Raw genomic sequence first — 24,352 nt, forward strand, 5'->3', positions numbered from 1 at the left:
CGCCCCGCCCAGATGATGACGCAGAATTTCGGCGCCGCCCGCTCTGCCCCGTCCGCTGCTCCCGGCGGACTAGGAGGATCCGTTCTTCTGTGCTGAACCGAACGTACCTGTGAGCGGCGTGGGGCCCGGATCTAGTGAGCAGAGGGCCCAGCGCGTTGAGGAAGCCGAGGTCGCGGGACCGGCGCTTTCCTCCGTGGTGCTAGCAGCGTTCTCCAGGCGGAGGAGAAGGTGAGCGCCGGGACGTGGCCGCGTGGTTTTCCGCTGAAGCAAGTATTTAATTAACCTAAGAACAGAGGCCTCTTGATGGAGGCAAGAGAGCGGAGGCTTCTGGGAACTTCGCTTGCACGCCTCAAGTACAGCTGGCGGGTGTTAATAGCTACCTACCTGTATCTGCTTCCCTTGTGGCTCAGCTGGTAAAGAATCTGCCTGCAACGCGGGAGACCTGGGTTGGGAAGATTCCCTGGAGAAGGGAAAGGCTACCCACTCCTGTATTCTGGCCTGGAGAATCCCATGGGCTGAACAAGTCGATGGTGTCGCAAAGAGTCGAACACGACTGAGCGACTTTCACGTGACCTGTATCTGCCACATGCCTTGCTTCGCGTTCTTGGAGTAAAGGCAGGTGGAGAAAGTTTGGGGAGGAAAGTTGCCAGGAATAAATACTGGGAACAATTAGGAAGAGCCGAAAATCAATGAAGTAGGACAACTGAAACAAAAATAAGTGGGACTCAGTCATTACCTACTCTCCCATGAGACAGTAACCTTAGGACTTTTCTACTGCTTAGCTTCAGCCACGTGTCGTGAGCGACACCAGACTTCTCCTTATTATAAATTGATGAATTTTCCATTTTTTGAGCTGTAAGATCAAGTTAGTTCCCATTACATCGGCACTTTTCATCTCTACTTCTCCCTCGATAAATTAATAGTAAGTTAACAGGTCAGCCACACGTGTGCAAGAAGGTTAAGCATTTCTTTGTAAAAAGATCATACGTTTTCCTTTGCGTGCAGTAAGTGTGTACACAGGGAACCAGTTTTTCCCAGTGCCAGAGCTACAGGTTCTCTTGATTCTGCTAACAGATTTTTGAGAATGTGAAATACTTAACCGTGCCAAACGCCGTTGGAGGTATTTTATAAATCTAAACGTATTAGATACCCGTAAGAACTCAAGCAAGTCTCAGCTCACTCTTATGCTTACCCTTGAGTTTGTCACGGGTGTTCTTCCCTAATATACTTGATATCCATCCTGATGTGAATAGGATTGATTGTTCTGAATGGAGGTCTCACAAATTGCCAAGAGCAATGTGCTCAGAGTCACAGTTTTCACCATCAATAATACACAAAATTTGACTAATAATTTTTAAATAAACACTGTCTTTGAATTATAGATCATTTTTCCTTTCCTAGCTTTTACATCGAAAAATTGCAGAATATTCATTCACTCAGTGAAGAATTTTGAATCTCTACCTGTATATACCAGCATGAGTGTAAAACATTAGACTGAATTCCTGTCTTATACAGAAGGAGCTAACAGGTACATGTAAACCCATTTAAACAAAACAATAGTATCACATGCTTTGGAGGATGTGGATTTATTTATCCCGAAGCTTGACTGCACATTAAAGTCACCTAGAAAGCTTTAACAACCACTGATACCTGTATCTTAAGCCCAGGTATTCACATGTAATTGCTCCGGGGTATGATTTGGGCATCCTGCTTAAAATCTCCCTACATCATTCTAATGTACAACCAAGATTGAGAACTACTGATTTCTTCATTCAGCAAAAACATTATTAAGGGAACCCTTCTTTGTGCCATGTAAGGGAACAAGAGTGAATAAGAATGAAATTATTCCTGCTAAAGTCACAGTGACCTAGTTGCCATTGGGCTAGCTTTTTAGTCGTTACCTCACCTGACTCTTCTGTGATGTTTAAGATGCTCATCCCCTCCTTCCTTTGTAATAACATACCCCTCTCTTGGCTTCTGAATATCACATTTAAGGTTTACTCCTTCCAGCTCCCAAGTTCATCTCGCTGTCTCCTTTATATTCAAATTTTTTCTCCCTTTTTACTTAAATGTTGGTGCTTTTAATGATTTCTACACAATATGGTACCCATAAGTACTTTGTCCATGTTTTTAGTTTCAACATATTACATAGAGGTTCACTTCAGTTGCTCAGTCTGACTCTTTGAGACCCCACGGACTGCAGGCTTGCAGGATGCCAGGCTTCCCTGTCCGTCACCAACTCAAACTCATGCCCATCCAGTCGGTGATGCCATCCAACTATCTCATCCTCTGTCATCCCCTTCTCCTCCTGCATTCACTCTTTCCCAGCATCAGGGTCTTTTCCAAAGAGTCAGTTCTTCACATCAGGTGGCCAAAGTATTGGAGTTTCAACTTCAGCATCAGTCCTTCCAATGAATATTCAGGACTGATTTCCTTTCGGATGGACTGGTTTGATCTCCTTGCAGTCCAGGAGTCTTCAACAGCACAGTTCAAAAGCATCAATTCTTTGGCGCTCAGCTTTCTTTATACTCCAACTCACATCCATATGTGACTACTGGAGAAACCATAGCTTTGTCGGCAAAGTAATGTCTCTGCTTTTTAATATGCTGCTCTAGGTCGGTCATATCTTTTCTTCCAAGGAATAAGCGTCTTTTTAATTTGATGGCTGCAGTCACCATCTGCAGTGATTTTGGAGCCCAAGAAAATAAAATCTCTCACTGTTTCCATTATTTCCCCATCTATTTGCCATGAAGTGATGGGACCGGATGCTGTGATCTTCGTTTTCTGAATGTTGAGTGTTAAGCCACCTTTTTCACTCTCTTTCACCTTCATCAGGAGGCTTTTTAGTTCTTCACTTTCTGCCATAAGGGTGTTGTCATCTGCGTATCTGAGGTTATTGATATTTCTCCTGGCAGTCTTGATTCCAGCTTGTGTTTCATCCAGCCTGACATTTCACATGATGTACTCTGCATATAAGTTAAATAAGCAGGGTGACAATATACAGCCTTGACGTACTCCTTTCCCAGTTTGGAACCAGTCTGTTGTTCCATGTCCAGTTCCAACTGTTGCTTCTTGACCTGCACACATTTCTCAGGAGGCAGGTAAGGTGGTCTGGTTTTCCCATCTCTTGAAGAATTTTCCACAGTTTATTGTGATCCACACAGTCAAAGGCTTTGGCACAGTCAATGAAGCAGAAGTAGATGTTTTTCTGGAACTCTCTTGCTTTTTCAATGATCCAACGAATGTTGACAATTTGATCTCTGGTTTAACCTAGAGGTTAAAGACTCTCAATCTATATCGCTAGCTTTTGTTTGAGAACCATATCTATATAACCTGTACGAGGCATCACCACCTGGAAATCAGCTGAGTACCTGTTTGATGTGCCCAAGCGTTGACTCAGGTTTCCCTGCCAAAGCCTGTCTGTTCTTCCTTCTGGTTCTCTGTCTCATTGATTGGAATTGTCATCCACCAGTCTCTAAAGCCAAAAATGTTGACATCAAACTAGTATTCTCTCTTACCACATATAACTCATGCTGTCATCAGGTGATTTCCAACCCTTAAATGCCTTGCTAGTTTATTTTTATTTCTAAATAGCTCCTAAATGCATTCTCTTTCCTCTTTCCTCACTCCTAGACTCCCGATCAAAGACTCATTACACATGGCTTGGTCTACTACAGTGGCCTCCTTACTGATATTTTATCAACACCCCTAACCGCTCCAGTGAAATCTTTCTAAATCAGAAATCTGATCATGCTTCATTTCCCTGCTAAATTTTTTCAATTATAACTAGTCTACAAGGAGAGACAAACAACTTACACAAGAATATATGCCCATGGAAGTATGTCATATGCACATGTTAACATGTTGAGTGCACATGTAAAAATTACCCACAGAAGAGGAAAAGTGTCTGAGAACCAAGGCCCTAGAGTATAAATCTAAAAAGTCTTAACCTGGTGTATAAAGCCCATTACTATATAGGTCCTCTCACATCCTGTCTAGTTACAGCTCAAGCAGTGCTAAACTATTAATGGTTTAATGGTTCACTGAAAACGTCAAGTATTTTCATGCTGCTATGGCGTCCTTAGAGAAGGCAATGGCACCCCACTCCAGTACTCTTGCCTGGAAAATCCCATGGACAGAGGGGCCTGGTGGGCTACAGTCCATGGGGTCGCTAAGAGTCGGACACGACTGAGCGACTTCACTTTCACTTTTCCCTTTCATGCACTGGAGAAGGAAATGGCAACCAAATCCAGTATTCTTGCCTAGAGAATCCCAGGGACGGCGGAGCCTGGTGGGCTGCCGTCTATGTGGTCGCACAGAGTCGGACACGACTGAAGTGACTTAGCAACTTAGCAACATGGCATCCTTTGTACTGTTCTCTGTAATTGGACATTTCCCCAACTTCACTGATTCCTCTAGGCAGTTATTTCTACAATGCTGAAATTGTGTCTGAGTGTGTGTATTAGCGTTATTGTGTAAGTTTGTTTACTACATTTTTAAGGACACCGAAAATATTTTCATCTGTGTTCTAAGCATGTAGCAGGAACTTAATCTTTGTTGAATGGATAAAAATAAGATCAACTGGGATTCCAAGAAGATTGTCAGGGTCCTCAGGATGGAGAATTAAGAATACAGGGACTATGAGCCAATGAAGATGGGCTCAGGGTTTAATTAAAGGTACCACTTAGTTGACACACCTCTAAATGTTTATTGTCAGATGATAAATGGTGATAAACTTGTCAACAGTGATCAGTAAAACTAGTTTATCTTATTCCACTTGTACATTATACCTAAGGAAATTAAATTATTAGTTTATATTTAGGTTATATCAATACTTTCAGATTTAGACAACCAAAAAATTTCATGATGAGCAATTAGACTTTTCTAAGGTTGGCCAATATTTGTTTTTAAATTACTAAGGCCAAAATTGGAATATAGTAAGCAGCCAACACTATGAAATGATAAGATTTTAAGTACAATATAGCAACTGTAAAACACTTAGGAATTACCTAGTTTAATCACTTGTCCCTCTGGGTATAGAAGAAACACAAGCTGGAATCAAGATTGCTGGGAGAAATATCAATAACCTCAGATATGCAGATGACACCACCCTTATGGCAGAAAGTGAAGAAGATCTAAAGAGCCTCTTGATGAAGGTGAAAGAGGAGAGTGAAAAAGTTGGCTTAAAGCTCAACGTTCAGAAAACTAAGATCATGGCATCTGGTCCCATCACTTCATGGGAAATAGATGGGGAAACAGTGGAAACAGTGTCAGACTTTATTTTTTTGGGCTCCAGAATCACTGCAGCCATGAAATTAAAAGACGCTTACTCCTTGGAAGGAAGGTTATGGCCAACCTAGATAGCATATTTAAAAGCAGAGACATTAGTTTGCCAACAAAAGTCCGTCTAGTCAAGGCTATGGTTTTTCCAGTGGTCATGTATGGTTGTGAGAGTTGGACAGTGAAGAAAGCTGAGTGCCGCAGAATTGATGCTTTTGAACTGTGGTGTTGGAGAAGACTCTTGAGAGTCCCTTGGACTGCAAGGAGATCCAATCTATCCATCCTAAAAGAGATCAATCCTGGGTGTTCATTGGAAGGTCTGATGTTGAAGCTGATGTTCCTTGCTGTTTTTTCATGCGAAGAGTTGACTCATTGGAAAAGACCCTAATGCTGGGTAGGATTGGGGGCGGGAGGAGAAGGGGACGACAGAGGATGAGATGGTTGGATGGCATCACCGACTCGATGGACATGGGTTTGGGTAGACTCCGGGAGTTGGTGATGGACGGAGAGGCCTGGAGTGCTGCAATTCATGGGGTTGCAAAGAGTCGGACACGACTGAGCGACTGAACTGAACTAACTGTGCAGCTATGTGATTACAATTGAGATTTTCATGAAACAATGTTCACAAAACATTTAAATGTTTAAAAGTATAATTAAAAGTTTGTTTGCCTTCTGATTCAAATAAAAAGAATAGGATTTAAGAATAAGAATAAACATTAAACATACCAGTATATCTTTTGAAATGCTCGGTACTTAAGCTGTTCTGTTACTACCATTTAACTCTCCTGGATAAAAAAAGATATTTCAAAGTGCCAGACATACTTAGTACTATATATGAATTGATTCAATCAGATTTCTTGGTTAAATCAATGCCAAAGAAACTAAAATGGAAAAACTAAAATAACATGGAAAATAATAACATGTATTCTAGGAAAACATCTTTTAATTTTACACATCCTGAGCACTTATTAATTTGAGCAGAAACTGTTACTATAATCAGTTAAGTATAGAATTCAAAACTGTTAGTTTTTGACTTGAACAAGCATAATTTATATAAAATATAAACGTTACAATTTTACAGTGTGCTAAAAACTATCCATGACATATAAATAAAGTCAGAATTCGCTAGTATCCTATTCGATACTATGAAAAGAAACTAAGATTCCTAAGCCTACAAAACCTAATGAAAAATTCATGTTCTTGGCAATTGAAATTGTAAGAATGATGGGATTCAAGTGAAAGTGCCTTCCTCCATGCAAACTGATTGTCTTTTTCAGATTTGAAACAAATCTGTTTTCATGAAGAGTGACTGCATACAAACTACAACATGTCAAGAAAGAAAAGATCCAATAGAAATGTTTCATTCTGGGCAGCTGGTAAAAGTCTGCGCCCCAATGGTGCGATATTCAAAGTAAGTGTTGTTAAATGGTTAATGAGCTTAGGTGTGATTTCCTTCTTATGCTCTGACTTTTTAAAAAGTAAGACCACGCCACCACATGGATCTTCAAACACCTAGCTTTGGGACTAGGATACAGGCTTGAGTCCTGGTGCTGTTACCTGCCTGGCATGTGTACGGTCTAAGTGGTCACAGTATTTGTCTTTTTAAGACTGGCTTATTTCACTGAGCATAATCCTCAAGGTTCACCCATGTGTACCATGTATCAGAATTTTCTTCCTTTTTAAGAATGAATAATATTCCATTGTATGTATATATTACATTTTGTTTATCCATTCATTCATTCAGCCCAGCTTGAGTTGCTTCTATCTTTTGACTCTTGGGAATAATGCTTCCATGAACATGGATATATAAATATCTTTTTGAGACCTTTCTTTTTGTTCTTCAGGGTATTTGCCCAGAAGTGGAATTACTAGATTATGTGGCAATTCTGTTTTTAATTTTTGAGTAATTACTGTGCTATTTACTATAGTAGCTACACCGTTTTACATTCCTACCAGCAGTGCACAAGAGTTTCAGTTCCTCAGCATTCTCATCAACACATTGTTTTTTGGGGTTGTTGTTATTGTTTTAATAGCCATCCTAATGAATGTGAATTATCTCATTGTGGTTTTTATTTGTATTTTTCTAGTGATGTTAAGCATCTTTTCCTGTGCTCATTGGCCATTTGTGTATCTTCTTTGGAGAAATCTCTTCAAACCCTTTGCCCATTTTTTAATCAAGATTGTTTGGTTTTTTTGTTGTCCCAGTTTTGCTTGCTCTTGAGTTTTAAGAGCTCTTATATTTTATAGACAGATCTTTTGTCAGATAGGTGGCTTACATGTGTGTTCCCCCGGCAAGTAGCTTGTCTTTTCATTCTCTTACCATGTCTTTTGCAGAGCAAAAGTTTTTACTTAATGATGAAGTCCATCTTATCAATATTTCCTTTTGCAGATTGTGCTTTTGTTTTCAAGTATAAGAAATCTTTATGTAGCTCTAGATACTAATCCCATGGACGGAGGAGCCTGGTAGGCTACAGTCCATGGGGTTGCTAAGAGTCGGACACGACTGAACGACTTCACTTTCACTTTCCCTTTCATGCACTGGAGAAGGAAATGGCAACCCATTCCAGTATTCTTGCCTGGAGAATCCCAGGGATGGCGGAGCCTGGTGGGCTGCCGTCTATGGGGTCGCACAGGGTCGGACACGACTGAAGCGACTTAGCAGCAGCAGCAGCAGCAGATACTAAAGATTGTGTCCCACTTTTTTCCTTAAAGTCTTCTAGTTTATGTTTTACATTTAAGTTCATAATTCCTGGTTTCTATATAAGTGTGAAACTTAGGCTCAGGTTGGTTGGTTTATTGTTTTTGCTGACAGTTGTGTATTCCAGCACCATTTGTTGAAAAGGCTGTCTTTCCATTATTGAATTACTTTTGCATCTTTATCAAAACTCAGCTGAGCATGTTTATATGGTTCTTTTTCTGCATTCTCTGTTCTATTGATCTGTGTGTCCCTCTACCAGTACCACACAGTCTTGATTACTGTAGCTATGTAATAAGTCTTGAAATAAAATAATCTGATAAGTCCCACTTTTCTTTTTCAAAACTGTTTTAGCTGTTTAGTTCCCTTGCCTTTCCAAATGAATTTTAGGATGATCTTTTCTCTACCTACAAAAAAAATCTTAGTGGAATTTTCATAAGAATTGTATTAAATATGCATATCAATTTGGGTAGAATTGAATTCTTTGTTGTGTTGAGTCTCCTTATGAACACAGTATCTCTCCATTTATTTACATCTTTGATTTCCTTCATCAGTGTTGTATAGTTTTCAGCATACAAATTCTGTCTTACACTCAGTTATCATACTTTCAATTTTGGTGTTCATGTGTTCATTGCTGGTATATAGAATTAAAATTTCTTTTTGTGTTTTATTCTTACATTCTGTGAATTTGCTGTGTTTACTTGTTACTTCTAGGAGGTTCCTCTTATAAATTCCTTAGGATTATCTAAGTAGACAGCTATGTCACTTGCAAACAGAGATAGTTTTACTTCTTCCTTTCCATCTGATGCCTTTTATTTCATTTTCATGCCTCATTGCACTGACCAAAGTTCCAGCACTGTGCTGAATAAGAATGATGAGAGCAGACATCTTTCCCTTGTTCTTGATTTGGCAGGAAAAGTATTCTTTCAGTTTTAAGTATAATATGAAATGTAGAATTTTTTGTGGATGTTCCTCATCAAGTTGAGAAAGTTCCCTCTATTCCTGCTTTTCTTGGAGATTTTAGTTTTTAATCCTGAATGCTGTTTTGTCAAGTGCTTTTTCTGCATCGGTTGATACAGTCATGTGATTTTTTTTTCTTTAACCTGTTAATATGGTGGATTACAGTGCTTGATTCTGAATATTGAAACTTCTGCTCTAACTAGCTTTTTCTGATACCACCACAGCAGGGGAAGAATGAGAAAGCACCACCTCATTACCCTCAGGTAGAGGTAGAAGTCTAGGTTTTCCACTTGGTCTCCTTTGACACCCCAGGGGCATAAGGCTCCTCATTACCGCTGAGTGGGGCTAGGAGTTCCAGCTCCCCATGCAGGGGGTGGCCTGGTAACTGCTGAGCAATGATGAAAGGCCTGGCTCTTTACTAAGCATTCTCTAACATTGTTCCTGGGGTGAGGGAGAAGGGTACCTTGCTGCTGCACTGTTGGTGTGGAATTCCAGGCTCCCCACTTGGTCTCCACTGATAGCCTCCTTGTTTCTGGCCAGCAAGGATTAAAGTCCCAGTTCCCTACCTGACATTCTCTAACACCACTGTGGAGGGGTTAGAGTTTGTGACAGCTTTGGAAGGCCAGAAGTCGAGGCTCCCCACTCAAGCTTTGCTTGTGGAGGTGCAGGCCACAGATTTTTCTCTGGTGTTGGGCTAGAGTAGAGCCGTTATTATCTAAAAGCTTGCTGGGCTGCCCCCTTCTTGGTCCTTGGGGTAGAATGAGCAGGCTTTTGCTGAGGCTGTTTTTGTTTGCATCCATTGCTGTTTCCAGGTTGCCAGCTTCTTCTGTTTCAAACCTAGGATATCTGAGGGAAAAACAAAACTCGGAGAACTCACCATTGTCATTCCTTAGGTCCTGCCCAAGGTCACTAGCCTGTCTGCTCTCTTCTCTCCCCCTTTCATAAGTTTCCTTATGTTTGTTTTGTATATAATATCCAGAGTTTTTAGTTAACACTAAGCAAGAGGAATAGGAAGAGTACATCTACTGCATTTTTCCATAGCAGAACTTTAATAAGTATTTAATGAATAACTAAACTCTGAAGAAGATAGGCTATCATGCTTTCTGAATGCCTAATTAAAGTTTTATATGCTCACAGGTTGTCTTTTAGAACACTAGTCAGAAAATACGATTGTGATCTGTGCTATACACCAATGATAGTTGCTGCTGATTTTGTCAGATCTGCAAAAGCCAGAGACAGTGAATTTACCACAAATCAAGGTATGTGAAAGCCAGAGTTTTCTGTCTTTGTAAAACTTAAAAAACAAAACAACAACAACAAAAAAACTCAACACTCTTGTCTAATCGGACAACAGAATTCGGAGAGTTTATTTTAAAATCTTTTGGTTTTCTGTAAATTTTTAATAAGCTTTTTACAATGTGTTTTTCCTCAGTGCCTTGTAAACTATGAATAATTTATCAAAGTGTAAGTCAGCCTCCATTCAGGCCCCCATTCTCTCACCTGACAGATTCCTATCTCAGTGCCGCCAGCCTTATCCCATCCCAAACTGTCTTGCAGACAGCTCCGAGTGAGCTCTGTAAAACTTAAATTTAATCACTTCTTTTCCCTAACTCAAAATCTTCCTTAGACCTCTCATCACCTTAAGCAGTGGTTCTCAAAGTGTGATTTCCCAGACCAGTTAGCATCAGCATTATCTGAAAACTCATTAGAAATGGAAATTCCAGACTTCACTCCAAGCCTGCTTAATCAGAAACTCTGGGTATGTCACAAGCAATCTGTGTTTTTAAAAGCCCTTAAGATGCTTCTGAGCTTGCTAAAGATTGAGAGCCACTGACCTAAAGAGGAAAATTCCAGCACGTGTGGATAATATGGAAAGTTCTTCATGATCTAGAACACTGAACACATGTTCTGCAGCTTTATCTTCCATCAGTTTTTCTCCATGGCCCGCCAACTTTATTCTTCGAAATACTAAGTTAGTTTAAGTCCCTGAACATCCCCTAACCTCTCACACTGCTCCACCTAGAGTATCCTTCTTAGTCAGGCCTGCCCCCCATCTCTGTCTTCCTGGGAAAGGACACTTCATACTTCTTAATGCTCCAAAGTTGTGACCAAGGAACTTTCCTAATCACACTCCATTCGTGTCCTGTTTCCTAAGCACAGGCTTTTTGTTGTACTTAATTGTACTGTACTGTGATTTCCTCCTTACGTGCCTGTCTCTCCCACTGGACTATGGGCTTCTTGAGGGTTGGAATTTTTTTCTTGTGCATTTGTATCCTCAGCTTCTAGCCCAGCGTTGAAAATATATTTGACCAATAAATGGTTGTTAAATTGAAATTTTATAACTCTCTTGAGTTACGAAGCAGAAAGAACCTTACCTATATCCTCAGGAAAAAGCTTATTCTCCTATCCTCTGATAATCCTATAAATCACTAGATTGCCGTAGAACTTCTGAGTCAGTGGAACTAGAGCCATAGCAAGAAATCTGCATTTTGGTAAAGACCCAGTAAATCTCATACAGGTAATCTTAAAAAAAACCTTTAGAAAATTCAAAATACATCTATTCAAAATCTATAACATCCAAAGATGAGTAAAATGTGTCCTTTAAAACCTAGGAAAGCTCTGATACATTTGGCTATATTAAAATTTAGATTGTTATATATAAGAAAAGTGAAAGTGAAGTCGCTCAGCCGTGTCCAACTCTTTGCTACCCCATGGACCATAGCCTACCAGGCTCCTCAGTCCATGGGATTTTCCAGGCAAGAATACTGGAGTGGGTTACCATTTCCTTCTCCAGAGGATCTTTCCGATCCAGGGATCAAACCCGGGTCTCCTGCATTGTAGGCAGACGCTTTACCATCTGAGCTACCAGGGAAGCCTTGGGCACAGATAATGCTCAAAGACAAACTAAAAACTGGAGAAAATAGAATATTTTGATGTTTATGATAGATAGCAGAGCTAATTGTTTTATTTTTAAACTTAAATAATAAAAAGGGAGCAACCAAAAGAAAAATTGCACATAGAGAACTCTGCAAAAAGTATGGAGAGAGAGGCTACAACTAAAAAATATGTTGTTACATATACAGTGTAGGATAAGTTGTAAGGAAACCAGAACTGGCATCCATATTGATGTATATGTATATCGGTAAACTCTTCTAAGAAAATTTTGTAGTATCTTTCGAAATGTTAATGCCTGCCCAGCAGTTATAGTCCTAGGAATTTACTTCATGAATAAACGCACAAAAATGTGTATGTAAGAGTATCTTCATTGCAACATTGTTTGCAAGAGCCTCAAATAAAAAACAGTCTGTAGTTCACCCGTCATAGTGGAATATGCACTAAAAAGAGGAAAATAGGTCTGCGTATAGATCCCAGGTACACCAGGGGAAAACACCATAGGGATAGCAGTGTATTTAGAATGTTCACATTTGCTTAAATTTTACAAATTTCGTAATGTTTTAGAATGCAGTATAATCTCACCTTTAGGAAAGGAGTCTGTTTGGCAAAAGTGTTATACTTTTCATTTTATCAAATTTTGTACTGTTTGAATTTGTACCAAGTCTAAATTGCATGTAATAATTTAAATTATTTTAAATTATTTTAATGCTATCTTGTTTGAACACATGCTTCTTAGTCTAAAAATAGAATTTTATCCTGTACAAACATTAAAATTTGTTATCTCGTGTGTGTGTGTGTTTCTGTGAATTTTAATGTTGAGCTATTCATTTTATCAGGTGATTGCCCATTGATTGTTCAGTTTGCTGCTAATGATGCAAGACTTTTATCTGATGCTGCTCGTATAGTCTGTCCTTATGCGAATGGAATAGACATTAACTGTGGTTGCCCTCAGAGGTAAAGCTCAAAGAAGTTGGAAGAATTTTCAAAAGATTAGGAAAAACTAGTAAACATGGTAAACTATCATTCTGGTATTCCAAAAACTGAAAAGTAAGAAAAATACTTAAAGAACTTGGGCTCTAAGAAGCAAGAAAAACAAAGGATATATTCTTTAGAAACACACATGCAAAGATATTTTCTGATGGCTGCAGCATTGTATAGACCCTTGACAAGTTTTTGTCTCACCTCACCACTAGAATTTTTTTATGTGTGGATCTGCCTTGAACCTCATCCATAAGTAGTTATGTGAGACTCTGATGTTTATAGCAACCCCTTACTGCTATGTTAGACATACTTGCTCCAAGCACTGTGATTCTATGATTTCGGAGCTCACCACTTGTTTTTTCTTACTTAATTTCAGTTATAAGAATACCTTCTCATAATTACCTTTTCTCCTTATACTACAGTTACTTCGTTGAGTCTGAGTAACTGGGTGTTGATAGAATGTGCTTAATTTGATAATATCCTTATCTCTTGGCACCATACTAGATTATCTGTCAATAATTCAAAATATGTTCAAAGAATAAAGTCAAGGCTTTACATATAGCATAATCCAAATCAGATTAGACATGTTTGTATGCTCATTAGTAGAGTTCAATAAGCTGTTTAGTGGTGTTGGAATGCTATAAGCCAAAAATATCTTTCTACTCTTAAGATTAATAAGACCTCTTGTTACGTATAATAAACATCACATTTGGAGTTGAAAAAATCTGAAGTAATTACAATTAATTGCAAATACTTAAATCTGTTTTGGTTGAATGAACTTTAATTTTCTCACTTGCCAGTGAAAACCATTTCCCCTAAATACTTCTTGTTCTGGGAACATGTTTTCCTAATCTTGATATACTTATAAATGTTGGATCTATGAATTTTAAAAATTATGGTTCCATTCCAGATTGCTAGGTAGAGAAATAAATAAATGCACTTACTGTGCTTTTAGAATTGCATCTTCTCTTCCAGTTGTTTACCATTTATTTGTTGTTATGTTTCCTTTATGAAGGTGGGCATTGGCAGAAGGTTATGGAGCTTGCTTAATAAACAAGCCAGAGCTTGTTCGAGACATGGTGAAACAAGTAAGAAATCAAGTGGAAAACCCCAGATTTTCAGTATCTATTAAAATAAGGTAAAGGTAATATTTTAATCTCTTGGTATGATAGTCCATCCACTACTCAGGAAATAAAAGAATATTCCTTTTGTCTGGAGATGTGGAGATGTCTTTTAGTATGCAGTCATCTGCGTGCATGTTCAGTTGCTTCAGTCATGTGTGACTCTTTGTGACCTCATGGATTGTATCCCACCAGGCTCCTCCTCCATGAGATTTCTCCAGGCAAGAATACTGGAGTGGGTTGCCATGCCCTCCTCCAGGGGATCTTCCTGACCCTATGGGATCGAACCTATGTCTCCTATGTCTCCTGCATTGCCAGACAGATTCTTTACCTACTGAGCCACCTGGGAAGCCCCACATAGGCATCTAGAATATGAAAAATGTTGAAACAAAGATGCTTAGTGAATTAATAGATAGCATATTTTTTATTTATAATTCAAAACAATTTCTTCATATTTAACAAAAATCAAAATATCCCTTTATTATTAAAAAACTCACTCCCAAAAGAAACAACTTTTTCCATGTACTATTGAAATAACTAATGCTAAGAAACATTTCTGATACCAAGAGTGGAAAATAGGAATTATATTTGCACTAAAATTTCACATCGAAAACTAAAAACTATAGTTTTTTGGTGACTGGTTAAAAACATATTTTGATAAATTATTATAATTCTCCCACTTGTGGATTGGAGCATGCACAGCAAATATTACGATAGCAACTTTCAACGCATCTGTGATAGTACTTTGATGAATCTTTCAGTTATCAAAACCAAAAAAGAGCCACACTAGGTAACAGTTCTTTGTCATCCTGTTGTTGCCAATAGTGAAATAGCTAAATTCAGGATCTTGAATGGGAACTGATACCTGAACAAAACTTTACTGCTAGTGGTATGTGGTGATAATATCAACAGCATAGCTAAACTAAATAATGTAGTAGATGAAATAATGTTCTGTTTAGTTTATTGATATTAGCATTAAGATTTGTGTGCTGTAAAAAGATAGATATTATTTTGAAATTATAGGATCCATGATGACCTTACAAGAACTGTAGATCTCTGTCGAAAGGCTGAAGCAACAGGAGTTTCCTGGATTACAGTCCATGGAAGAACTGTCGAGGAAAGACATCAGCCAGTTCACTATGAGGCCATTAAAATAATTAAGGAAAGTATGTCTATACCTATAGTTGCTAACGGAGACATCAGAAGCTTAAAAGAAGCAGAAAACGTGTGGCATATTACTGGGACAGATGGTAAGAAATAACTCCTTTGACTTTTTTTTTAATTAGAAAAATTAAAAAATGGGGGTGGGAGAGTAATGTTAATGTGGTTTTCATTATTTTTCTTTCAAATGGAGCCATATTTTCCTGTTGTACCAATTTAAGCTAAGCAATTTACTAAAATGTTAATCCTTCAATTTAAGAACAACAGATTATTTTAATTGGGGTGAATTAGTTCAGTTACTTCTCTGCCATCATCTCATCCACTGAGTGACCAGTAGAGCCTACAGAATAGAATGAGAATTTGTGAATGGAAGAGTGGCTGCTGCTGCTAAGTCGCTTCAGTTGTGTCCGACTGTGTGCGACTCCATAGATGGCAGCCCACCAGGCTCCCCCGTCCCTGGGATTCTCCAGGCAAGAACACTGGAGTGGGTTGCCATTTCCTTCTCCAATGCATGAAAGTGAAGTCACTCTGTCGTGTCTTGACTCTTCGCGACCCCATGGACTGCAGCCTATCAGGCTCCTCCACCCATGGGATTTTCCAGGCAAGAGTACTGGAGTGGGGTGCCAGTGGCTATAGGAGCCAAAGAAACCCCAGACTGCTATGCAGTTTCATCATCCACCTCAACTTTGGCATATCAAGCCCTGTGATACCTATTGCTAGATGAGAGAATGCAAATAAACTTAACTTCAAGCAAATCCAATTTATAACAATCCAAGTTTACCCTGAAAAAACACCCAAAACTAATTTTTAATGTAGAAGTATTTAAAACATTAAAAAAAAAGTCTTATAAGTTCATTTACACTTGATTGGTTTATAAAAAGTATAAAAATGAACTGTTTAATAAGAATGAGACTAAGGTTATTGTAAAATCTTGTAATAAATTATTTTTTAATATTCTCAGTTTGTTTCATTGAGTTTGACCCCATAACTATGAGTTCTTAATGTGTGGACAAATGTAATATGCTTTAATTTGTAGGTGTGATGGTTGCAAGAGGACTCTTAGCAAACCCGGCCATGTTTGCTGGATATGAGGAAACCCCACTGAAATGCATCTGGGACTGGGTTGACATTGCTCTTGAACTTGGAACTCCTTATATGTGTTTCCATCAACATTTAATGTATATGATGGAAAAGATAACTTCAAGGCAGGAAAAAAGAATATTTAATGCTTTGTCAAGCACATCAGCCGTCTTAGATTATCTTACAGACCATTATGGGATTGACCGGACTTCCTGAATTATTTTCTATCTGCAGTGAAACCACTGAAGGTCACATCTTGGTTTTTACTTTGAATCAGTGACTCTGAAACATTAGTATAAAAACAATGCCTTGACAGAATTTTTAAAAATCACTCCTGGACCACGTCCTCAGAGATTCTGGTTCAGTAGATCTCTAGGGTAGACCCAAATTTTAATTTTAAAAAAGATCCTAGGTGTTTCAAACATTGACAGACCTTGCTCTGAATCCTATTATGAATGTAAATGTGAGAATTTTTTTCCTAAAGGAATCACATTTTTAACATTTTTAAGTAAAACTTTTATTTTAATACAAAAATATGGCTCATATGGTATCTGTTAGTTAACATGAAGTGTTTTAAATGAAAATCAGTGCAGAAAAGTGAGACAGCAAGTGCCAACATCTATATGAAATGAAAAGGAAAAAGAAATTCTGTATAGAATTGCTTTCAGGGCTTAAATTCAAAGTTTAGACTGGCAAATTAAACTGCTACTGCCTAATTCATGAATTACACACCTCAAGGTATTTGTTTTAAATTGTATGTAACAAATTAATTAGATGGGATGTTTTCTGTAACTTAAGGGAGACTTCCCTGGTGATCTAGTAGTTAATACTTCTTCCAGTGTATGGAGGTGCAGCTTCGATCCCTGGTTGGGAGCTAAAATCTCACATGCCTCGCAGTCATTAAAACCCCAAATGATCTACATCAAAAATAAAAACATCATTATTAAAAAAAGCTAAGATTCCATGAAATTCTTTAAATGACATTATATTTGTTACACTTCAAGCCTTCTAAATTCTTAGAAGACTGAGAGCTTGGTAAATAACAGTTCAGTTCAGTTGCTCAGTCAGGTCTCTGCGACCCCATGGACTGCAGCACGCCAGGCTTCCCTGTCCATCACCAGCTCCCAAAGCCTACTCAAACTCATGTCCGTCACGTCAGTGATGCCATCCAACCATCTCATCCTCTGTCGTCCCTTTGTCTCGCCTTCAATCTTTCCCAGCATCAGGGTCTTTTCCAATGAGTCGGTTCTTCACATCAGGTGGCCAAAGTATTAGGGTTTCAGCATCAGTCCTGTATATAAATGATACTATTAATATCTATCTCCTACATCTTAAATATAAAAATTTGGTCAATAATCTAGAGATAATTACATAGTTGGCCCTTGGTGGTGCTGCTGCTGCTAAGTCGCTTCAGTCGTGTCCGACTCTGTGCGACCCCATAGACGGCAGCCCACCAGGCTCCCCCGTCCCTGGGATTCTCCAGGCAAGAATACTGGAGTGGGTTGCCATTTCCTTCTCCAGTGCATGAAAGGGAAAAGTGAAAGTGAAGTCGCTCGGTCATGTCTGACTCCTAGCGACCCCATGGGTCTGCAGCCTACCAGGCTCTTCCACCATGGGATTTTCCAGGCAAGAGTACTGGAGTGGGGTGCCATTGCCTTCTCCGCCCTTGGTGCTAAAACATTTTATATATGGGACTTGAGTATCCACAAATTTTGGCACCTGCAAGAGTTCTAGAACCCATGTCCCACAGATACCAAAAGACAACTGTGTACTTGAAATATTATTTCCTGGAGAAGAGTAACCAGGTTTTATTTAAAAAACCTAATTTTCATACCATTTTTAGTAATGTTATTTTTATGCTTCCCAGCAGTTGAGGATAATTTTAACTTGAGAGTTCCATGGCTTAGGGAATACCCTGGCAGTACAGTGGTTAGTTTTCCCGGCTTTCACTATCAAGTGTACTGGTTCAGTCTCCTGGCCAGGGAACTAAGATTGTCACAAGCCAAATGGCATGGCATAGCCAAAAAATTGAAAATTAAAAAAAAAAGTTACATGGTTTGGAGATACTGCTAACGGAATTTTGTTGGTGGTGAAGGTGCCACTGCAAGAATTACCTCAATTTGTTAAAACAGTTCTAAAATTAAGATAGTGGTCTATATCATCAACATCAAAACTTACAAGCAGTTATCTAGAACTGGTTAATTCATGAATTTGGGAATATGAGATAAATCCATTTTAACATAAGCACCGTGTTATATTTTTTAAGGTACACTCTGCTTTCATTTTTCAGTTAATGGATTTTTAAAGATAACTGCTTTCATTAAATATGAGTAGCATATTAGCACATAGGGAGTTATAGTCAAAACGTAGTCCTTTTTAAATTTGTTAATTAACTCTGAGGTGAATTATATGTGTTGTGAGGACAATGGCATAATTAGAGTAAGGTGCACAGCGTTTCCAAGGAGCCAATGTAAAGGGCAAGGAGTTCTAAACGCGCTTAATTTTTTTTTTCTAAGTCCTTTATGGTTAACCTATGTTGTCTTTTCTATGTCATCAAGTATATTTGTGACAAAGAGAAAACACTGACTTAAATGTGTTTTTATATTCAATAACCACCTCTTATTTTTATCATTTATTTAATGTTCCCAAAATAATCCTCTACAGGAGAATACTTTGATGTGCATTCCTAATATGTTGTTAATATGGGGGGGGGACTGTCATAATTTGAATGTACTCACGTAATTTGAATACCCGGAAAAGAGTAATTCAAAGAATGTATCCATACCCACGTTGTTCTCCTTTCCAATCCCTAAAGTGTACTTCCTCTTCCGAGCCCATGGACAAAAGGAGAAATCCTAACACGAAATGTTGGGCGCTACCTATTCTACATTTTCAGAGAATGCGGCACAATCACCAGATCCTGGCCTTTCTAATATGTAACTAATAGCTTGTTCCGGCCAACGAAACTGTCTACGGTAAAATACAGACCAGGAAGGAGTGTTTTAACCACGTTCACTAAATTGACAGCACCCTGTCTAACCCGCCCGCCCCGATGCCACTCCGTCGCCGACCCCACAAGCTCTTTCAGAACGTCGGTTAACCGCACGCCTCCCACCCAAACCACACTTTATTAGAATAATGTTAAGCTGGCTCCCCAGAAGAAGTTGCCCTTGGGAGCCCCTAAGCACCAGATCGAAGAGTCTTCGTCACCCTGTAATTCCACCACCCAATTAGAAAACAATTAATGCTAATCATCGTGTTCGCACCGCCTGGCACGTCCGGAGGCCGGAGTTCGGGAAGGGTCCGGCGTGGGGGCGGTGTGGGTGGGGCACGCTCCCCTCCCCCCGCCGCGGCGTGTGACGTCCCGCGCGTCGGCGGCCGCGGAGCAGCGCGGGGAGCCGGGCGGCCGCAGGCGGGGTAAGGTTGGGCGGGAGCCCCGCGGGCCTCCAGGCGGCGTGGGGCGCGGGGTCGCGCAGCTATCGCCGCGGTTGGTCCGCGGGGCCGGCCCTTCCCTCGGCGCGTTCGCGGAGCGGGGGTGAGGGTGGGGACCGGGCTCGGGCGTTAGCGGAGGGTGGCTTTGGGCTGCTGACGCCGTGAACCTGGACCGAAAGCCCGACCGCGGTGCCGCCTGGCCGGTTCCGTAAGGCTCGCCGGGGAGGTGCCGACCCGGGCCTCTGGGCCCACCCTCGACCCGCTCCCTCCTCTCCCCTTTCCCCTCCCGCCCCGGGTCACTGCCGGGCGCCTCCCATTTAGGGGAGTGTCGGACCCCGGAAACCTCTCGGCCGGAAACCTCGCGCCTCAAGGGCCTCTCCTTAAATAGAATTTTCTTTGAAAGACAACAGAGTAAAATAAGTGTTTCTCTATTTAGGTGTGAAGAAAAACAATGACACTCCAGTGGGCGGCAGTTGCAACTTTTCTTTACGCTGAAATAGGACTCATTTTAATCTTCTGTCTACCTTTTATTCCTCCTCAGAGGTAGGAACCCTCCAGATCGTTGCAACAACATATATGATGAGCTCTTTAGACGGCTGAGTGAGTTACGGAAAAAGTTTTCTTAAAAGAATTTTCAGTGCTGATTCTATAAAAGGTGCTCTTTAAAAATAAATTCACACGCCAATTAGGTAATAGCTAATGACCACATTAAAGTATCACTTCATAAAGCTTTTTTATTATACGTACAAATTGGAGAAGGGCAAGGCAACCCACTCCAGTATTCTTGCCAGGAGCATTTCGTGGACACAGGAGCCTGGTGGGCTGCAGTCCATGGGATCGCACAGAGTCGAACACGACTGAGCAAATGAGCACACACATATGTACAAATAACTGTTCCCCCTCCCTTCTAAAAGGAGAAGGTCCTCGTCCCTCTTCCTTTTGGTTCTGTTAATTCTAATGTAATAAAGTGATGGTCATCCTTTTTACATGTCTTGTTGTTAGCTTTTACCTTTGTTTTATTGCCCTGAGTTGGAATAGTGAGCCAAATAAAAGTCAATGGATAAATGATGTTTATAGTACACAGTGATGCAGAAATATTTCACTGGGGCAGTGGAAAGACAATTTGGAAACTTAAGCCAATAAATGATTGTTAGTTTTGATCTTACATAATTCATTTGTATTCATTTAATGGCAGTTTTACTACTTTATCCCTATGCAGAATTAATGAGTATAAATTAAAAGTGCTGAATATGCAAAGTATCAGAACCATTCCTTAACATTAGTTTCTTAGTCAAAGACTGTCAAAGGTCTTTCAGTAGGGTTTCAGTTGTAGCCTTAACTCTCTCCACCCGTATTGTAACCTACTTGTTAGGAGTTCAGTTTTAGATCCAGACTTGGCAGTGTGAATAATGAAATACTCTTGTGTAAAAATGTTGCAACACGTTTGTTCATGTAAAAGAAAATCATTCATTAATGAGATCCTACAGATAACCCACTGAAATTTAGTAATATTCCTTGACTTGAAGAGACTTATGAAAGTTTTTTTTTTTTAATTGGGGTATAATTCCTTTACAATATTGTGGTAGTTTCTGCAGTACAATGAAGTCAGTCAGCTATATGTATACATATGTTCCCTCCCTCTTGGGCCTCTCTCCCGCCCCACCCCGTTTTCTTACCCATCTGAATCACCACAGAGGACTGAGCTGAGCTTCCTGTGCTTTAGCATGTTCCCACTAGCTAGCTACTTGACGAGTGGTAGTGAATATATATGTCAATCTCAATCTCCGAATTCACTCCCCCACCCCACTCCCACCCCGACCTTGTGTCCACAAGTCTGTTTTCTGCATCTGCATTTCTCTTCTTGCCCTGCGGACAGGTTGGTTCATCTTCAGGGTCCAGTAGTCTTCCACAACTTTTAACTTTCTTCTTACCTACCTGGATTTTTACTCACTTCCATTTTTATCTCTCAGCTGTGCCATCACTATTTTCTTGCTTATGAAAGAAAAAAATAGAATTATAATATAGGAACGGGCCTTTGAGATTTTTGAACTTTATTCAACCTATTCATTCTATGAGAAGGTGGCCTAAGGTCATCTAGTTGAGCTTTGGCAGATTCAGGACAAGAATCTGCCTTTCAGTCTAGTGCTCTTTCTATTTCATCACCCTGTCTCTTATCCTATTGATTTTGTTTCAAATCCTCAGTAATTCTGGCCCTTTTAAGCTTTTTGGTAATACTTGCAACATTAGAATCCTATATTTAAGAGAAAGAAAGATGTTACTTATAAACATCTAACATCTAACTTATAAAGCTTTAGGATTTGCAAAAAAATTTTTGTCAGTTGATCTTTTCTCCCTCAAAATGGTTCATAGATTATGGATCTTTTTCTTCGTGTCAAATATATATTTTTTCCATCCTGATAAAGTAGCTATTTGGTAGATTTGAGTACATGTACACACATTATATAAATAGATCCTCTTGGACAAATATATACTAGAAAAACATGGTATACATATATATATATGTATGTCCACAGATCATTTACAATATGTCCTTACTGTGTGTATTCACATCTTTTTATCCTTTTACATATGTAATCACCTTACTCTTCAAAGAAAAGGCTTCAGTCTTCATTTATCATACTTTGGCTATCTACTTTTTTTCTCACATAACCCATTAGTGAAAGACACATATTCAGAGATTAGACTGCCTGGGATTATATCGAAACTCTGCATGCTGCTGTGTGACTTTGGGCAAGTTATTTACCATCTCTGGCCAGTTTCCTCATCTGTAAAATGGAGGTAATACTAGTATCCACCTCATATGGTGGTTTGTGGTGATTAAATGAGCTAAGCCAAGTGCTTAGAAGGCAAGTATAGTAAGGACTCTATATAGTAGCTGTTATTAGCTTTTCCTTAAATCAAGCCTTATAAACTGCTAATTGTTCCCTCTGGTCTGGGCAGGTCTCCTTTTGTGTTCCTTTTTATACTGTTGATTTACTTGAAATGTGAATTTACATGTGGACCTAGATGAAGGTATTGCTAGTTTTCTTTCTAAAAATACAAATCTTTGTAATGTAAAATTTGAATAGTATTCTTGGAGTTGGAAGCAAAGAGGCAAAAGAAACTACATCCATATCAGCTCTGTCTCCCCACAAACTTCAGGTTATTATTAGAGTTGTTTTCAAAACATAATCTTAAGCGACTTCCCTGGTGGCACAGTGGATAAGAATCTTGCCTGCCATTTCAGGGGACACGGGTTCAATCCTTGGTCTGGGAAGATTCCACATGCCACGGAGCAGCTAAGCCCATGCACCACAACTACTGAGCCTGCATTCTATACCCTGCAAGCCACAACTACTGAACTCACTTGCTGCAATAGAAAAGCCTGGGGGGCCACAGTCCATGGGGTAGCAAAAGAGTCAGAAACAACTAAGCGACTGAGCGTGCATAGAGCTTCTCCATCACTGGCTGCAAAGAAAATAATCAGCCAGATTTTGGTATTGACCATCTGATGATTTCATGTGTAGAGTCATCTCTTGTGTTGTTGGAAAAGGGTGTTTGCTATGACCGGTGTGTTCTCCTAACAAAACTCCGTTAGCCTTTGTCCTGCTTCATGTTGTACTTCAAGTCAAGTTTCGCCTATTACTTCAGGTGTCTCTTGACTTCCTATTTTTGCATTCCAGTCCCCTGTGATGAAAAGCACGTTATTTTTGGTGTGTGTTCTAGAAGGTCTTGTAGGTCTTCATAGTACCATGCAGCTTCAGCTTCTTTGGCATTTAGTGGTTGGGGCATAGACTTGAATACTGTTATGTTGAATGGTTTGCCTTGGAAATGAACCAAAATCATTCCTCATTTTTGAAATTTCACCCAAGTCTGCATTTCAGACTCTTTTGTTGATTATGAAGGTCTACTCCCTTTTTTCTAAGGGATTCTTGCCCACATAGATATAATGGTCATCTGAATTAAATTCGCCCATTCCCGTCCATTTTAGTTCACTGATTCCTAAAATGTGGATGTTCACTCTTGGCATCTACTGCTTGACCACGTCCATTTTACCTTAATTCATGGACCTAACATTCCAGGTTCCTATGCAATGTTCTTTATAGCATCGGACTTTACTTTCACCACCAGACACATCCACAACTGAGCATCATTTCTGCTTTGGCCCAGCTACGTCATTCTTTCTGGAGCTATTAGTAATTGCCCTCTGCTCTTCCCCACTAGCATATTGGACACCTTCCAACCTGGGCAGGGGGTGGGGGGGCACATCTTCCGGTGTCATATCTTTTTGCCTTTTCATTCTGTTTATGGGGTTCTTGCAGCAAGAATACTGGAGTGGTTTGCCATTTCTTCCTCCAGGTGACCACGTTTTGTCAGAATTCTTCACGATGAGCCATCCATCTTTGGTGGCCCTTTCCGGCATGGCTCATGGCTTCATTGAATTACACAAGCCCTACACTTGTGTAGTGGCCCACACACCACTACAAGGCTGTGGTCCATGAAGGGAAATTTGAAGTTTACTTAAGTGCTTATCTTTATATATCTCTTTTTGACTCAGTTAATGTGTTACTCATTTAAAACGCCCTTGTGTGAAATTTGTCACCTTTTCAGTTGTGTGATAGATTACTTTGTCACTCTTTGCCATTGATAACTCATGCTTTCTTACCTGTGTCTTTGCTCATATTGTTCATTCCATCTAGACTGTTTCCCTATTTCATTTTCTCTATGTTCAAGTAATGATCTCAAT

At 39.7% G+C, this 24,352-nt stretch overlaps 3 protein-coding genes and 1 long non-coding RNA gene across 21 annotated transcripts in view; 2 read left to right on the plus strand and 2 right to left on the minus strand.

Annotated features, from left to right (window-relative positions):
* COG5 (component of oligomeric golgi complex 5) overlaps positions 1-14,092 on the minus strand; it is a 283,074-nt gene extending 268,982 nt beyond the window's left edge. Inside the window, exon 1 of the mRNA XM_081535940.1 lies at positions 13,756-14,092. The gene's annotated coding sequence lies outside the window, so the exon portion shown is untranslated. The remainder of the gene's footprint in view (positions 1-13,755) is intronic.
* On the plus strand, positions 46-17,125 carry DUS4L (dihydrouridine synthase 4 like). 3 transcript variants are annotated; one of them, XM_081535960.1, is made up of 7 exons: positions 46-922; positions 6,558-6,691; positions 10,073-10,194; positions 12,667-12,784; positions 13,827-13,949; positions 14,956-15,182; positions 16,130-17,125. In XM_081535960.1, exons 2-7 carry the CDS (start codon positions 6,579-6,581, stop codon positions 16,387-16,389), a joined length of 963 nt encoding a protein of 320 aa, XP_081392086.1. In that variant the 5' UTR covers positions 46-922; positions 6,558-6,578; the 3' UTR covers positions 16,390-17,125. The 3 variants fall into 3 exon arrangements, with proteins under 3 accessions (XP_081392086.1, XP_081392085.1, XP_081392087.1); XM_081535959.1 differs by having other exon boundaries at positions 46-228; XM_081535961.1 differs by lacking the exon at positions 46-922 and adding an exon at positions 4,611-4,677.
* On the minus strand, positions 14,341-19,886 carry LOC145524172 (uncharacterized). The gene is made up of 2 exons (XR_014067271.1): positions 19,440-19,886; positions 14,341-17,464 (listed from the first exon to the last, which is right to left on the minus strand). It is a non-coding gene; the product is annotated as an uncharacterized LOC145524172 (long non-coding RNA).
* The window catches only part of BCAP29 (B cell receptor associated protein 29), a 56,755-nt gene continuing 51,944 nt past the window's right edge, over positions 19,542-24,352 (plus strand). For 4 of the 16 annotated variants that reach the window (XM_081535974.1, XM_081535980.1, XM_081535963.1 and 1 more), the window contains exons 1-2: positions 19,542-19,590; positions 20,042-20,148. Coding sequence is in view for 10 of the 16 variants with exons in the window: in XM_081535963.1 (XP_081392089.1) it covers positions 20,057-20,148 (92 nt within the window). In the remaining 6 variants the exon portion in view is untranslated. Of the gene's footprint in view, positions 19,832-20,041; positions 20,149-24,352 lie in introns of all 16 variants that reach the window. The other 12 variants (XM_081535978.1, XM_081535966.1, XM_081535972.1 and 9 more) reach the window with 4 other exon arrangements.

The sequence above is a fragment of the Giraffa tippelskirchi genome, chromosome 10 (assembly GCF_054371585.1).
Source record: "Giraffa tippelskirchi isolate mGirTip1 chromosome 10, T2T-mGirTip1v1.2.pri, whole genome shotgun sequence".
NCBI lineage: Eukaryota > Metazoa > Chordata > Mammalia > Artiodactyla > Giraffidae > Giraffa > Giraffa tippelskirchi.